Source organism: Bos mutus, chromosome 12 (assembly GCF_027580195.1).
Source record: "Bos mutus isolate GX-2022 chromosome 12, NWIPB_WYAK_1.1, whole genome shotgun sequence".
Lineage (NCBI taxonomy): Eukaryota > Metazoa > Chordata > Mammalia > Artiodactyla > Bovidae > Bos > Bos mutus.
The window spans coordinates 28,395,244-28,412,547 of NC_091628.1; the positions used below are offsets into that span (position 1 = coordinate 28,395,244).

Sequence of the window (17,304 nt, forward strand, 5' to 3'; positions counted from 1 at the left end):
ACCTCTGGTATAGAATGCAAAAAGAAGGATTAGGTTTGGAACAACATATTGGAGTGTGTTGAAACTGAAAATGAGTCAAGTGTAGTGGCAATTCAGTAGAAGTTCAAGGAGACGTAATTGTAGTGGGAGATGAGAGGTGATTATATTTAATATGTTGTTGTTCAGTCACTAAGTCATGTCTGACTCTTTGCGACCCCATGTATATTTCTTTATTTGAGAAATTAGGTGTAATAAGAATGGAAGTTACAGTCACAACTACCATTTATTTATGTTACTGTTTTTAGGTTATAGAGTACTTCCGTATATAACCATCTTGGGAGATGAATTAGCCTTTTCACTTTTTAGAAGCAGCAGAGGCTAATAAAAAATGAGTTCAGGTTCAAGGACTTGGGAGAAGTTGTAAAAACTGATAAGAGATCAAAGTGGGGATGTAAATGAGGGTGTGTATCTTACCTAATCCTTCACTTTAATATCTATCACATGGGTTGCTCTATACCTGACTCCTGGCTTTGAATAGCTTGGTTAAAGCAGCAGAAGTATCTCTTTAGGTCAGCACTTTTTTGAATGAAGTAGGAATGGTTATTTGGGATTGGATATGAAGCCACATATTCTCTAGTGAGGAATGGTTTCATGTAGGATTTAGCTTTTCAAATGAGCTTTGAAAAAAGGAGTAAAGATTTGGAGGATCAGAGTTGAATTAATTTGGGGCACTAAATTAAAATATAACATTGTTTAGTATTGATATGTGGTAATGAGTTATAGTGAGTTAGATAAATTTCAAATTCTTTGGGGATAGTATTCAAGTCCCTTTCTTCCTTTAGTCCTTACCTACCTCTTTATCTTCATATCCTTGTGCACTTGAACTAGTACCCTGCCCTCCACTGCAGGAGACATAATATGTGTCCTTTCATTTTTCTCAGGATTTTACTTATTTAGAGGTTTTCTTACTTGCCTCCACTTTTGATGTTTTGGTTTCTCATCTCAACCCTCAAGACAGCATTATCTTTATTTACTGATAACTGACCTAAAAGCCAACTTGGTTACAAGTGGCAGACGCTTAGTGTTTACCACAACTTAATGAACAGATTTTGATGAAACCAGTCTTACATTAAGTTTGAATACAAGTACAGAGTTTAAATATTTACAAGTAAACCTGTGCAAACCAGTTCACACAACTTCTGTAAGTATGACAAGGTGCCAGCTCTTTATCCTCTTAGGTAAACTGACGGCCTTTTGATGAAAGGTTCATTTGAGGCAGAATTCAACAATATTCTAGAGATAGAATTTTGTTGCTGTTGCAGTTGGCAATCAGCCAAACTGAATCCTTTGATTCCATGATTGGTCTCAAGACCATTTAGGGATCAAGTTTGGGGTATCATTCTTAGGGGTGTGGGCTAAAGATTTTGCTAGATTCTTATACTGTGTTCTTGCAAGGAGGAGGCATAAATCGAAATTACTTCAGCAAATCCACATTCCTTTATGCTACAGATTTCACCAGAGTATTATCAGAAGCAGTAATTTCATCATATTAGCAAAATGTCTGGAGTTGATCAGGAGTAAAAGATAGTTGAAGTACTTGTCAGAAAGAGAAAGTCCTACTCTGCTGGCTTTGGTGATGAAGGGACCATGAGTCAAGATGGATATGTAGGTTGCTTTTAAAGGAATGCTAATCTGACCACAACTGATATTAACCTAATGAAACTGATTTCAGACTTCTGACTTTCAGAACAGTCGGATAATAAACCTGTGTTGTTTTTAGCCACCAAGTTTGTGATAATTTGTTACAGCAGCTATAGAACACAACAGTTTGAAGAGAGGAAGAGATTTCATTTTTCCTTCCTTCTGTTGGAAAAGCTCTTAGTTTAAACTCCAGAGGAAGGATTGACTTTTTCTTATGTAGAGTAATTTTCTTCTTTCAAGGAGTATTTTGAGAATGAAGTGTCCCAGTAGTCTTGGGCCAGAGGATATGCAAGGCCACTCAGTACATAAGGAGGTAAAGAATTCATGCAGTATCAGTTTTACTCAGAGGTTTTTTTTTTTTAATCACTTCTGTTTTTAAATATATATGATGTGTTATAGAAAACATATAGTTTTTAGAAATTAAAAAAAATAAAGCAGGAAAATTACAGTGATTCTATATATAGTAGACCATTTTGGGGAGTAGGACTCTCAAAATGACGCTTAAAGAATACAGCTCATTTGTTACTCAAGTGAAAGAGTGTAAGTACAGAGTAAATTTTTTATCTATGGTTGTGTTACAAAGTTCCCTGAAGCTGACTTGTTAAAGCAATAAACATTTATTGTCTCACAGTTTCTGAAAGACAGGAATCTGGATGCCTCTTGTTCAAGGTCTCCAATGATGCTGTGATCACCATGTTGCTTTGGGCTGTGTTTTGGTCTGAAGGCTTGTCTTGGGGGAAGACCGGCATGGAATCTCTCTCAGAATTGTTGACAAGACTCATTTCCTTGTGAGCTGTTGGATTGAAGGCCTCAGTTTCTTGCTATCTGTAGGCTGTAAGGTCCCCTCAGTTGAGGGGATTATCCAAGGGTGTGGACGCCAGGAGGTAGGGATGTTATGAGCTATTGGTTTTGGCTCTTCCACCATTGTTTATGTGATTTTGGTGGCCTGATTTCAGAAATTATTTTCATTTCTGAATTTGTTTAATACCACATTGTCAAGGTTGTTGTGAGGATTAAATGGAATCATAAAGGTATATATATAAAATGCTTGGCACATACTAGGTCCTCAGAAAGATAGCTATTTTGAAAAAATACGAATCAAGTGGCCAGTGGGACCACATCTGAAGTTTTTATTGTATACTTGATTTCTTAAAAGTCTAAATTTTGGCATTCTGAGAATCCATTTTAATACCTGTCGTAACTTGGGAGGGTTCTAATAGAATCTAAGAATTTTGAAAATACTGATAGTCTTAAATAATTTACTTTTGGTTCAGATGGTTGATATGACATTAGATATATCTAGATTGATAAAGGTATTTTTGAGATAATTCAGGGAATTTTGAAACGATGCATGAGCAGTCTAGGAGGAAAAAGTCTCCCCAAGCTAAAATTATTTGCTGTTGTTATGATTTATACACCTAAGATATTCTTCATTGAGATTTTCTCATGTTTGATGTTGACATGGGTTAATGATATAAATTGATTTACTATCCCTTCCCTCCCCACTTTTTTTTTTTTTTGGGAGGAGGTTAAGCATTTCTTGGGTACAGAAGATCCTATACTCTTGTAGTACGGTATTATTAAACCTAGAGGATCACCTGCTAGTAAAGTAGTAGAACAGATGGGAAAAAAAAAAGAAACATATATGTTATCTAGGAAAGATAGTATCAGGTTTCTGGTACTTTGAAACATAACTAGGTATCATCTAGTTGGTTATGATCAAAATATTTTTAGACAATTGAGCTTTGGTTTGGAATGCTAATATTGTGGCATTTTTTATCACTTATAAACAAATAGGATGCCAAATGTGTTAAATGGTATATTTTGGGAAAATCATGGCCAGTTAAAAGAGAAATCTAGCTTTATCCTCAAACAATTTAAACCATTTACTTTTTTTTAAGATTTATTTTTTAATTGAAGGATAATTGCTTTACAGAGTTGTGTTGGTTTCTGCCAACTTCAACATGATAAACCATTTACTTTGGTTTGTTTAAAGTAATTTGAATCAGAATTCTATAAGTGGAAGTATACAGTACATTTTTTACATTTATATATGATTTTATTTTTGTATAAAATATATGCAGTTTTATCTGAGGAAAGGAGAGATGTTTGTTTTAATAGTTGAAATTCTTTGTTACTTTTATTAGGAAGTATTCTTGAATCATCCCAGGACAATATCATCTCTCCCACCACCTTCTACTCCCTTCCCCTTCTCAAAAAGAGATTATAGAATTACATATGCTCAGTTGCTTTAGTCCGCTCCATGAACTGTGACCTGCCAGAGGGACAGAATCCCTCTGTCCATGGGATTCTCCAGGCATGAATACTGGAGTGGGTTGCCATGCCCTCCTCCAGAGGATCTTCCTGACCCAGGGATGGAACCCACATCTCTTAAGTCTCCTGCATTGGCAGGTGACCTCTACCACTAGCGCTACCTCAGAAGCCCAATACAATGATAATCCAACTGCCTAATGGTTGAAGGAGGGGAGATAAAGTGAAAGTTGCCTCAGTTGTGTCTGACTCTTTGTGACTCCATGGTCTGTACAGTCCATGGAATCCAGGCCAGAATACTGGAGTGGGTAGCCTATCCCTTCTCCAGGTGATCTTCATGACCCAGGAATCAACCAGGGTCTCCTGCATTGCAGGCGGATTTTTTGTTATTGTTGGATCCAAATTGTTCCTACTGTCTTTTCCCTTTTCTCAGCACATCTCTAATCTCTTTCATGAGTCGCTGGTTATGGGAATTCTCTTACACTGAACACTTGTCAATCTCTCTGTGCTTAGGAGTTAAAGGTGGTAAATCGTGAGAACAGACCTTGATTACCACTGACTTGTTCTGAGAGTGTGTTCTTTGTTCAGTATTTAGTAGTTAATTTCATTTAGTAATTTAATCTCTTAAAAGTTAAAAACATGATTATACTCTGGAGGATCATTGACTGTTTCACAGCCTTAAACCACAAGTCTCACTTTCAGGTCATGCATGTTTGTGCTTTATAGAAATAGTATATCAAAGCTGTCAAAACTTACCTTTATCCAAATGTAGTTTTCCCCAGATGAATTGCTTCCTTAAGCTTGCTTGTCTTAGGTTACCTATTGTGTTAAATTTAGGCAATTTTAGACACCAAATACAAATTCACTAAAGTTAAAACATGGAAAGTTGACATCATTTTGAATTGAAGAATGTTTTTAAAAGTTGCAATATAAAAAGAAAAAAGTTGCAATATAGAAGCCACTTTAAATAGTTTTTATTACTGGCTATTATTATGTAGATTTAAGTGTGAAGTAATATTTGGAATCTGAAAGCTTTTAAAGGTTCAACTCTTGTGCTGTTCTGCCTCCAATATATTAACAAATATGTACCAGCTATTCATTTAATAATCTTTCCTATGTGGCTTATTTCTGATGGTTATAGATTTTATAAATGGCACCTTTATGATTTCTTTTATTAACAGAATTCTGCTTGGTCAGAGTCGTGATGGCATTGTGTTCAGCACTGATGACTATTTTCACCATCAAGATGGGTACAGGTATAATGTTAATCAACTTGGTGATGCCCATGACTGGAACCAGAACAGAGGTTTGTTTTGGGCCAAGTCTCCTGGGATAGAATATTTGACTAGGAGTCACAATACCTGAATTTTTATTCTTGACTTTTTTTCTTTTTACCAACTGGATGACTTTGACAAGCCATCGAAAGAGCTTTGAGACCCAGTTTTTCATCTCTTAGAAGCAGTGATAATCATACTTACTCTACCTGATTGAGGTGAAAATCAGAGAATGTAGTTAGAATATTTTTTAAACTGTAGATAGTGTACATAAGCCAGTACAATAAAAGTATAGGATGTTTTGATATACTGCTTTATACCTCATGAACAAATTCAGAAAACCTCTGATATTACCTCATGAACAAATTCAGAAAACTTTGATATTTTTGTAATGTGTTACCAAAAGTTATTTCCTCGAATAATGCTAATATTTTCTAAGGCTTAATGTCCATGAATATTAAACATTTTTTTCACTGATACAAAAAAATTACTTAATACACTTTTTAGAGGCACATGGGTCAAATTTGCTTTAATTTCGGAATAGTAATTATTAACCTTGGCTGAACATTTGAATCACTTGGGGATTTTTTTTTTTTTTAAACTCATGCCCAAGTATTAGCCTCAGAGATTCTGGTTTAGTTAGTCTGATGTCCTTGTGTGCTCATTCACTTCAGTCATGTCCAATTCTTTACGACCCTGTGGACTTCCAGGCTCCTCTGCCCATGGAAGGATTCTCCAGGCAAGAATGCTGGAGTGGGTTGAGATGTCCTTCTTCAGAGATCTTCCTGACTCAGGGATCGAGCCTGCGTCTTCCCAGGCTCCTGCATTGCAGGTGGATTCTTCAACCACTGAGCCATTGGGGAAGCCCCTGGTTGGTCTGGAGTGGATCTAAATATTAGTGGTTTTTTTTTTTTAAGTTTCCTGGATATTCTAATGTTACAATCAGAATGGAAAACTATTAATCTAGAACTGTGTAGGTACATGCTTACACTATAATCTGATTTCTTTTTTAAAAGATTAAGAATGCATTGATGATGAAACATTATTTAAACCTAGAGTAAAGCGATTACAGTGAACAGCCTATTTGCTTCCTTGTGGTAGTCATTTAACTTGTAGGATTTATTTGGTTCAACCTTTTTTTCTTTGTAAGTAAACGGTTGTCCCATTTTTAGTGATGCTAAGATCAGTAGCTTCAGAAGAACAGTCTGCTCCCTGTTTTATTCAAGAATGATTGTTTCCTTAATCAGTTATTTCATTAAAGTTGCAAAATGATTTTTCTAGGTCTGTCATTCCTTCTGTGTTCAGTGGCTAGAATTCTTCTGTAATGAGGAACGTCCTCTTACCTAGAACTAGCAACTAGTGTTACCCTGAAGTACAGTATGTACAGGAAAAAGCAGCATAAATGCTTTTCTTTCTAATTCTCACTTTTCAAAGTAAGGAATTTCAGTGAGGATATTTTTGAATAAAAAGTTTAAATGTCAGATAAGTTTGATTTTAAGACTATTTTCTAGTATTGATTCTAGGATTTCTCCAAATATTTATTTTAGAAAAAAATTTTTTTTAATTAATTCTTTTTTATTTTTTAAACTGCTGCAGTGTTACTACCCAAGTCAAATAAGGATCATACTGGCAGTTCCCAAAAATGCTTAGAGTTATTGGCCCAGAGTTAAGAGGAACAGAAGTAGATGATAAGGGGAATGAGGCAGTATATCTTTGGTGAACTGGAAAGTTTGTTTGTGTGGGACATTTTTTTTCTTTCTGCAATACTAGACTATTTTATTAAAATGTTTGTGCCGTGTGACTTATACTTGCTGAACATATTAGTGTCTAGATAAACAACTGGTTTTATTAGTATAGTAAGTGTGGACTTTTCCAAGGTAATTTTTAACCCTTTCAAGGTAATGATAACTGGCAATTGCTGGACATTTTGAAAGCTGTGAGCATTACGTTTAATTTACACACATTTATTGAATACTTTTAAGTGCCAGTCATTATTCTGGGAATATCAGTCTGCCTCATGTTTATTAGAAGAATCTAAATTCACCTTTAACTGCTTATAAATTTAAAATATCTCTAAGATGTCGTTATTCTCTTTCTTAGAGTATGGTGGTTAATTTGTTTGAGAAAATGACTCTCTTTATTTGAGTATTCAGACATTGTTTTCTTAGGACCTTTATTTTCCTGGAGTGCACTGGAATGTGGTATTGGACGATAATTATTCATGGAAAGAGAATAATATCTCCATTCCTGCAAATCAGATATTTATTTGGTTAATAAGCTCCTTTTGTAGAACTTGACTCCTTAGAGGTGTAAGCCTGTCTATCAGACATTAGGAGAATTACTTTAATATTTTTTTTTTAAATGAAAGTATGATCACTGTTTGGGGTGAAGCAGTGGGAATTGATAGCATCTTGGTATCCTGTTTGTGACCCAAGTTGTAACTTTCTTTTAATATTTAGAGACGTCGTCTCCCAAATATGTATTTACATTCCACATTAGTCATTATTACTTAGCTTTTAAAATTCTATCTTCCCTTAGACATCTGTATAAATGTTTTCATTATGTGAAACTTAGTGGTTTGAATTCTAAATCCCAGCAAAACTTACATATCATTGCATTTTGCCTCAGCCTTTTAAATTTTATAGTGGGGAGAAGGAAATGGCAACCCATTCTAATATTCTTGCCTGGGAAATCCCATGTACAGAGGAGCCTGGCAGGCTATAGTCCATGGGGTCTCAAAAGAGTTGGACATGACTTAGCCACTAAACAACAACAACCATCCATCCATAGCCCCACCTGTTAGAGGTAATTTGTGTTACTCTTTTGGAGTGATGCTAAATGACCTGTTTGTTAACATGTAAATTCAAAGCACTAACTGATTTGCTCTTGGAGCATCTGAAGCTTCCAATATGAGGAATTCTCAGGTTTCTCTAGGAAGAGGCATGATACATGAATCTGAAACAACAGCCAAGTCAAGAGGTCCCCCGAGGGCCAAGGTCAGAGAGGTCAGAACCATGAGAGGGTGATCCTTGAGCAGACGCCCAGGATGGAGACAGAGCCAAAGGGTGGACACCACCCCTCCTCCAGCTGTGGCCACTGCAGGAAGGTTTCTGAGAGTCACAGGTCCACTAGCCTCCTCCCCATCCAAGTGACTGCTCTTCTACAGCTTTCTGTGAGAACAGTCTTAAATGGAGTCTCTCTCATAAATGATGGAACTCGGTAAAATAAAATAAATTTTATAGTGGGCTCTTAATTGTCTTGCCTGTCATTAACAGGAATCGCTGTGAAATAGTTCTCACCTCATACTGGAATCAATAGCTAGAGACAGGGAGATATAGTTTGAAAAGTTCTGTTTAGCTCAGCTCCCAATTTCAGAAATCATTGTCCTAAGAAATATCCACAAAGTCAGTTGAACTTTGGAATTTAGCTGCTTAGGATGTGAGTAGTGATAAATCCATAGCACTTTTTTTTTTTTTTTTTTTACCTAAGTCTCTTATTTCGAAAGAATTACTGGGAATTTTACCTATAGAAGACAACTTTTGGTGTCTTAGTAACTTTTCTCATCTTTATAGTTTGCCCAAAATGAAATCAGTTACATATTATCTTGTAAATTGCCATTTTCTGTTAAAAGTCTCCATCGTTCCATATCATTAAATGTTTGTCTCTTTTCATACTCAGACCATATTCACATGTAACTTGTCCCTACATTTTCTGTAAATGAAAGCTCTAGACTGAAGTCTTCATTAGCTGTAAGTTCAACAGAATATTTCCCCTAAAATGTCCTTTACAGCTAGTTTTTCAAAACCAGCATTTGGTCTGAAGAAAACCCATTACATATGTTTATGTCTCTTAATTCCACTTAATCTAGCAGAGTCCTTTTATTTCCATGCACTGACTCTAGAGATTGCACAGTTTTGTTTTTAAGTACAAGGATGTAGAAAATTGCTTAATGAATGTTTAAATTTTATTTTATATATTTTTATCTAATCGTTCTGTTTTTTGCTTTTTAAATTTATTTTTTATTACAGCAAAGCAAGCTATCAATCAGGGGAGATCGCCAGTCATAATAGACAACACTAATACACAAGCTTGGGAAATGAAACCATATGTGGAAATGGTAAATATGAGATATGAGAGAGTTTTTCTATTCTTTTCAGCTTTTTTCATATTCTGAAATTTCAGTTACTTTGATGTTTACTATTAAAACATTTGTCCTTGTTCTCTAAAGAGGTGTGTCCATTTGCTTAATTTTTTAAAAATTGAGAATGGTGCTTATTAAGCAATATGTTCATCTTGTTAGTTTTGCCTGTACTTGAGAATAGTGATTGGAATTTGACTGTTAAGTAGCCTGAAAATTTTTATAAACCATATTATTTTAAAGATAAATTTGTCTTGGTTGAGCAAATTGAGAAGTATTGTCTAAGTGAAATTTGTATCTGTCTTCCATCTTTTTACTTTAAGAAGTGTTCTCTGGGTTTTTGTTTTCTTCCTTTCTTTTGTGTAGGCCATAGGAAAAGGATACAGAGTAGAGTTTCATGAACCTGAAACTTGGTGGAAATTTGATCCTGAAGAATTAGAAAAGTAAGGCACTCAAAAAATTTTTAATCTCGTCTTTTTTTTTTCTTTCTTCTTTTCATGATCAGTTTCTTTACTAGCTTTTGTTTGTTAAATCTTTGATACCTATGAATAGGACTATTACTACTACTACTCACTTTGTATTAAGAGGAGCATTGGCTTAAATGCAGCTTGTTTGAGGCTCTTTGCAGTATTAAATTTCCTTAAATGTTCTTTGTTAAGTGTGTTTGTCACTTCTTCTTACGTGACTTCCTGCATTGGTTCCCAGTTTATTGAATGCTAGTGGAGATCCAGAAAACAGACAAAAACTAGGACTTTCCCTTCAGCTTTTTTGCTAGGCCACTTCTCTGCGTTGCCTTTCCAACTTCATCTCTTTCCCATTTTAGATCCCATCAGCTTTTTACCTGATGCTTTTCTCTGCAACATATCCATTATCCGATAGCCAAGATCCAGGGAATCAGTGTGTTTAAGAATTCAGATTTTTTTTTTTTTTTTCAATTTTAGAAAGGTAATACAGAGCCTGTATCTAATTGTTAGCACTCCTAGCAAGAGTTTGGGGCAGCATGGCATAATCAAACATCTCAGTGTTTCTGCAGCAGATTGTGAATGATCAGTCTATTCAGTTGAGAAAAATTTACATGGTTTAATGTTCGGAGTAGATCATGCTGCCATATGAGTACAGGCATGGTTAGACTTTGCTTCTGTATGAGTCAACAGAAAACTGAATTTTCAGAGTATTTTAGATTTCAGGATTTGTGAGGGATTGTGGTCTTGTATTATTTTCAACCCTGGTCTTCCATTTGTGTTTACCTTTATCCATTTTCCCTGGTTTTCCTGACAGTAAATCATTTTTCATTTCTTCATTTTCACTCCTCCCACCCCATCTTGGGTGACAACTTTTAACTCACATACCTTACAGTTTACCCATTAAAAGTGTACAATTCAATGGTTTTCAGTATACTCACAGAGTTACGCAACCATCACCTCTCTTTTTAAGACCATTTTTTTCTCCCACATGTTTCCCTCTTCTGCTTAAAACTGTTATTCTGTGTATGGTGTTCAACTGCTTTCTTTCCTCCTTGCCTTTTATTCTTTTTGTATCTTTGAATTTTTATTCCTTTGGTGATCTTTCTTTCCCTTTCTAATTTGCATGCCAAATCAAATTTATGAAGAGTTAAACTGGTAGATATTATTAATATCTGGTATTCTTTGCCTGCCCTCTGTGTAATTATTGCTCCTCAGGTAGAAAGAAGAGAGAGTTTAAAAACTAAAGATATTTGGCTTATGTTGAATAAGTGAGTTAATGAAATTGTTGTACATTTAGGCTTTATTTGCATTTGAGACTGTTGAAACATTATAATTCTTTTTTTTTTAAATTTTTTTATATAATTCTTAATATAAAATAACTTTACAAAATAAAGTCAATTTAACTGCTATCTAGTATAGTTTGACAGATTTTTATGTCTTTTTTTCTGGGAAGATGAGTTAGCTTTAGTAAGTCTAGAACTTGATTTTTATGTCTTTTTTTCTGGGAAGATGAGTTAGCTTTAGTAAGTCTAGAACTTAATAAATGTAAAATATGTTCTGTGTGTTTTGCCGTGTCCAACTCAAGTTACAGAAAACTACAAGGGTTAAATTCTTAAAAAATTTTTTTTGAGAGACAAGAATAATTCGTAAACTACTTTTTGCTGTCAAAATTAAACTCACAGAAAAGTATATAAAAAATACGTAGCTTAACAAATTTCATAAGTCAGATATTCATTTAACTATTACTCGTGTCACGAGAGCTTTACTAACACCTAAGAAGTTTTTTGAATTCCTTTTCCCAGTAACAGTTCCCTACAGTTACTTGCTTGCTGTTCCTTAAAGCTTTTTTTTTTTTTGCTTTTAAAAAAATCCTTCACTTTAGCACCATAGTTTAATTTCTTTCAAAGTTTATATATTAATAAATAGAATTACACAGTATATAGTCATTGTCTCTAGTTTCTTTCATTCGATACTATGTTTGGGAGATATGTAAAAATTGTATCTCTAATAATAGTTTGGTGTTGATAATAAATTTTTTAAATGCAGATGTGTTAAAAATAACTTTCATAAGTTAAACATATTTTATATTGATTTTTGTAAGTCCTAGAAACCCACGCGCAATTCTTCTGCAATTCTCAAAACGGTGTTGCATAATCTTTTTATTTTGTTGTTTAAAAGTTGGGGGTCATTAACTCAGTGGTTCAGTGAATCAGTAGTTAGTTCTATGTGAAGAAAGTATAATCAGTTAACATTTTGCTGTGATATATGGTATTTTAAGCCTTTTTACTATATTGTTTAAAACTGAGAGAGCCCTTTTTTTAGAGGTGTATCTTCTAGTATTTATTTGCAAAATATAATTTAGACTCTATTCTGCTCTGTTACTCTAAAATAGGTTAATCCTGTACATTCTTAAAAAATAGAATTAAAATCCTTTTCTTTTTTGGTAGGAGGAATAAACATGGTGTGTCTCGAAAGAAGATTGCTCAGATGTTGGATCGTTATGAATATCAAATGTCCATCTCTATTGTAATGAATTCAGTGGAACCGCCACACAAAAGCACACAAAGACCTCCTCCACAGGAGAGACAGAGGTGGGGAGGCTCTCTAGGCTCACATAATGAAGTCTGTGTTTCAAATAATCATTAAGTTGGCTATTTTCAGCTAACGCATTTGTTGCTTGCCCTTAAAAAAAATTAGTGAGCCTGTCTTGAAACTTAAGCAGTTTCAGATTTTAACAAAAGACCACGTTGCCTCACAAAAGATGTTCCCAGCAAGTTGTTTAAATTCTGAAGTGTAAATAAAAATTATATAAAATTGTATTTTAAATGTTTTTATAATCTTTTGTTGTAATGCTTTTGGTTATTATGAAGACCCCTGAGTAGAGTGGGTAGGAACCAGAATGTTTTTCTATAATTGAATTTTAAACTGATTTTATCTTTTGTAGATGTCAGACAATTTTATAGTTCATACCTAAATTCAACTTTTCATAAAACTTTAGTATTTTTCTTTGACTACCTTAAATATATAAGAAATACTGACTTGTTATAGGAACTGTAGTTGATTCCTCTATTCATAATACCGGTAAAATTATGTTTTTCTGCAAATTCATCTTTGTAAAGTATTTCTAAGCTGTAATTAGCATATCACTTACTAAAACAAAATTCTTTGTCAAATACCAATACAGTAGGTATATCAGTCACCAGGGGTTTTTTCTCCGTAATTTACGTTTTCATCACCCTTCTTCTTAAGGCATTCCCTGTCTCTCCATACTCCCCAATTCTGGAATGAAAAACAGGGCAATCACTATATAGTTTACAAAAGCTCTTCGTGTTATTCTGATAATATATTACTTTTCTCTATTTAAATTAACACAGGATAATTCTAGGGTAAAAAATATTTTAGACAGCTCCTTAGCATTAATTGTAGGAAGATTTGTCCTCTGGAATGTTTTACTTCTCCAGGTTTTAGCTTTTCTTTAAGGACAACTGTGTATCTCACTTTATCATTTTTATTAGATTGTGTTCCATCACTTAAAATTTTAAAATCGAGATGGAATTCATTTCAGAGATCTTGGGCAATTCATCCTAATTTTGCTTTGATTTATCCATTTTTAGGAAAAAAAAAAAACAAGCTATTTACAACGGTTGAAAATTTTTTATGTGTTTTATTTACATGGTAATAGTTCATGTCCTTTAAGTCTTCTTTCTCCTAAACCAACCTATCCTAAATCCTACAGTATATTTTTTTCTTTAATTTTATTTTAGATGGAGTATAGTTGATTAACAGTGTTGTGGTAGTTACAGGTGTAGAGCAAAGTGGTGAATCCCATAATCTTTCGATGTTGTTTTAAAACTTTTTAGTGTTTTTTTTCCAGCTTTAAATGTTCTCTCGCATCTTTATATTACTTTTTAAATAATATTAAATTATTAAGTAATACTACTTGCAAGGCTCAAAACTAAACATAGTACTTTTAACAAGGTCTTTATTACATTGCCTTTAATGAGATAATATGATTTTTATTTGTAGTCTCCAGTACTATTTACATTTAAATGAGTATTACTGTATTTTATTTTAACACATATGTATGTTTGTATATATTTGTTCATCCTAACTATGATACAGTAGAAATATACTAACTCATGTTTTATGTATAAATGTATATACAATTATGTGTTCATGTTTCCTTTATTCACTATTTTCATAATTCTTCTGTTTCAGAGTAGTACTTCCTGGTATTTGGGCTTGCTTTTCCCAGCATTTTATTATGTAAATTGACATTTTGAAATAGAAGGATTTAATTTTGGGACACGTGAAACAACTGTTAGGTATATATTGTGTGCTCCTTTCTCTTTGTCTTTATAAAACTTTATTTAGAAGTAATAGTACCATTAGGTTTTGAACAGCAGCCAGATTTATTTCAAGGATCTAGAGAATTGCCTTTGGAAGATACAAATGATGAAGCAACTTGTTCGTAATAGTAAGTCTGTGAAATAAATTTCCAGATTTTATTACAGATTAAATGTCATCTAATATTTCTGAGTAGTAAAGAGATCGTTAATCATTACCAAATATTTTTAAAAGTTATAAATGTTTACTGAGGTGAGGTGGTAACATTCTAGAAGACGTTTTTGTTGGGGCTTTTTGTGTTTTTTTTTGTTTGTGTTTTGGCCACACTACTTGGTAGTATGTAGGATCTCAGTTCCTTGACTAGGGATCGAACCTGTACCACCTGCATTGGAAACATGGGGTCTTAACCACTGGACCACCGGGGAAGTCCCAATTTTTTTTTTATTTTAAGACAGAGTAAATTAAAAGTTCCCCCAAGCATTCTGACTAATGTTATTTTTTACTTTTAAACGGTAACAGAACAGAGAAATAAATATACAATAAAAGATGAAATTCACCAATTAAAAGTTTTTTCATCCAAGTTTTTCCTTCTATTCAGACATTCTTTTTTAAAATTTAGATATTTTCTAATGGACTAGCTCCCTCTGCTGCTTCCTGCCATTCTGAGTTGGTCTCCATCACACAGAAAAAAATGGGCATTACTCATCATATTTAACTAAGGTGAACAATTTAAACAGTATATAGATTCTAGTCTGGTTCAGAAAGATTCTTTTTGAAAAGTAAATTTACAGTTTTCTATATGTCAATACTGTCAATAAAAATATTTGTGTGGTAATTAAGTTGAACTTTTGATGCTTTTTAAATTGATCTTTCATTATTCATTTTCCTAAAAGAAAATATTAGCTTTTTAATATGTGTTTTAAAGTAAGATTGTTTACAGAAGATTGGGTTATATTTTGTTGATGATATGATAGGGTGGATTTAACTATTTGAAGTGTGCTTATCTCTTACCTAATTAATATATATAGGTTATGAAATTTTCCAGTTTTATATATAGGTAAGTTTTGAAAGAATTTATGATATCAAAGCATATAAAATATTTGTTTCACCCATAATTGAGTTTTTGCTATGGTGGAAATGTCTGATTTTCTGAGCCTGGTTTTCTAAGTATTTTCAGAGAAAATTGGTGATGTTCTGTTTGGAAAATGTTGAAGAAATGTGGTTCATGTATTAGTACCTTGATGAGATAGGTGTCCCAGGGTTTACTGAAGTATCATATAGTAGTGTAACATAAATGCAGTCACTGAGGACTCAGTTATTAGGGCTGGAGTGTATGTTTGTCTGTGTTTGTCTGCAACCCTTTATAAATAGAGTAATACCTCTTAGTCTAGAATCATAACAAAATACAATGTTACTTAGTTTTGTTACAATGACCATTCAAAATAAACATTTGATGGCAGCAGAACAGCAGATCATTAGTGGGTTTTAGAGTTAAATTTTGTACATTACAATTTATAAATAAAACTTTTTTTCTCATTAAAATTGTTAGCTGTAATTTTTGTGAAAGGAAAGATTATATTAAGGGATTAATAGATATCCTCTTTGGTGATGGTTTTCTTTTTCTTTGCAGTTAAATAAGACTTGCATATTTTATTTTAAAAATTAAGGTATTATTAAAGCAATTGGCTTCCCTGTATGTATGCCAGATTTTTTTCCTTAAAATATCCTAAGGATGGCAAGAAGTAGTATTAAATGAATTTGTTGAAGTAGACTCTGAAGAGTAATTAGTGATTGTCTTGTGTGTATTTTTTATTCCTTTGTTTCCTTTGCTAAGCAGCATTTAAATTAATTCAATTCAGTTGATTCAAATTGCCTAAGTCTTAAGTCTAAACAATTTTCAGTTTTGCCTAGCTGTAAATTTCAGAGCAAATCTTGAAAAGTTTATAATTATGATTTTTGCAACTAAAATTAGAAAACTAAAAAAAAAAAAATAAAAAATAAAATAAAATTAGAAAACTTAGATTCAGTATCTTTATATAGATTGTACTGAATGGCCTAATTTTTGTAATGGAATATACAGTTTTGAATATCACCTATGGAAATTCTCAATACAGTATTGCTATCAATTTACACACAGAAACAAGGGGAAAGAGTAGCATAAAAATCTCTGAAAAGATCCTCAGAGAAAAAATGAGTTATTTTTGAAGCTAGAACTGTGTCAGTTTGCAATGTTTTGACTTTTTGTTATCTTTAGTAGAGGATAAATTTTGTTTATTTTGGTCAGTTAGATTAGAAATAATCTTTTTCTTCCCTTTCCTCCTAACAAATTTTATTCTCTGAATGATAACCCTGTCTCCTTCCAGGTGTAAAAATTGCAGTCATTACAATGCACTTCCCAGCATGAAGTCCATTAACTTTAATAAGCTGTCTTAAGTGTGTAAAAAAGTAAACTGTTTTATCTAATATGGACACAGCCATACTCTAACCCCTAATCTTAGAATTAGATATAGTCACATTACCAAAGCATTGTATCTACTTTGGAAATGACTGAAGACTTCATTGGTATTGTGCAGTTGTTAATATTTCCTTGTTTTTTTTTTTTCAATTGAACTGTTTGTAAATTAATGGGAAGATGGAGAGGTTTTTGAGACAGCCTATTGGGCTTTTTGCCTTTCAACTTTATTATAGGTAACTAAGGGGGAAAAAAACTAAGAATAATCTGTTCATTCGTGGTTAAAATTGTGTTCAAGTTCAGTACAGTCTATTAAAATACACTTTATTTGGATTATTTTTTTGTTTTGCAGTTTCATCTGTATCCTCAGATACGACATGTAAAGATAAAGTTTTACCCTACAACAGTAATTATAATAATTATACAACTTTTTTACCGTCTCTTCAATTGTAGTTCTGGATTCTTCAGTCTTTTTTAGTATATCAGAATGAAAGAAAATTTGATTTGGAAAAGGATCATGAGTTCTTTCTTTTTATTTTTTTTTCTTTTTTAAAAAAATAAACATTTTTTCATTTTCTTTTTTCTTCTTAATGGTATTAGAAATCATGTTTCTTTCATAGTCTTTTCCTATACATATTTTCTTTTTCTTCACTCCATTTTCTGCTCAGCTATCTTCAT

General features: G+C 33.0%; 1 protein-coding gene across 11 annotated transcripts in view; it reads left to right on the plus strand.

Annotated features, from left to right (window-relative positions):
• Positions 1 to 17,304, plus strand: part of N4BP2L2 (NEDD4 binding protein 2 like 2) — a 67,011-nt gene that overhangs the window by 3,752 nt on the left and 45,955 nt on the right. For 3 of the 11 annotated variants that reach the window (XM_070380447.1, XM_070380445.1, XM_070380446.1), the window contains exons 3-6: positions 5,133 to 5,257; positions 9,254 to 9,342; positions 9,730 to 9,806; positions 12,275 to 12,418. In XM_070380447.1, the coding sequence (XP_070236548.1) occupies positions 5,133 to 5,257; positions 9,254 to 9,342; positions 9,730 to 9,806; positions 12,275 to 12,418 (435 nt within the window). Of the gene's footprint in view, positions 1 to 5,132; positions 5,258 to 9,253; positions 9,343 to 9,729; positions 9,807 to 12,274; positions 15,010 to 17,304 lie in introns of those variants that run through there. The other 8 variants (XM_070380452.1, XM_005891009.3, XM_070380454.1 and 5 more) reach the window with 8 other exon arrangements.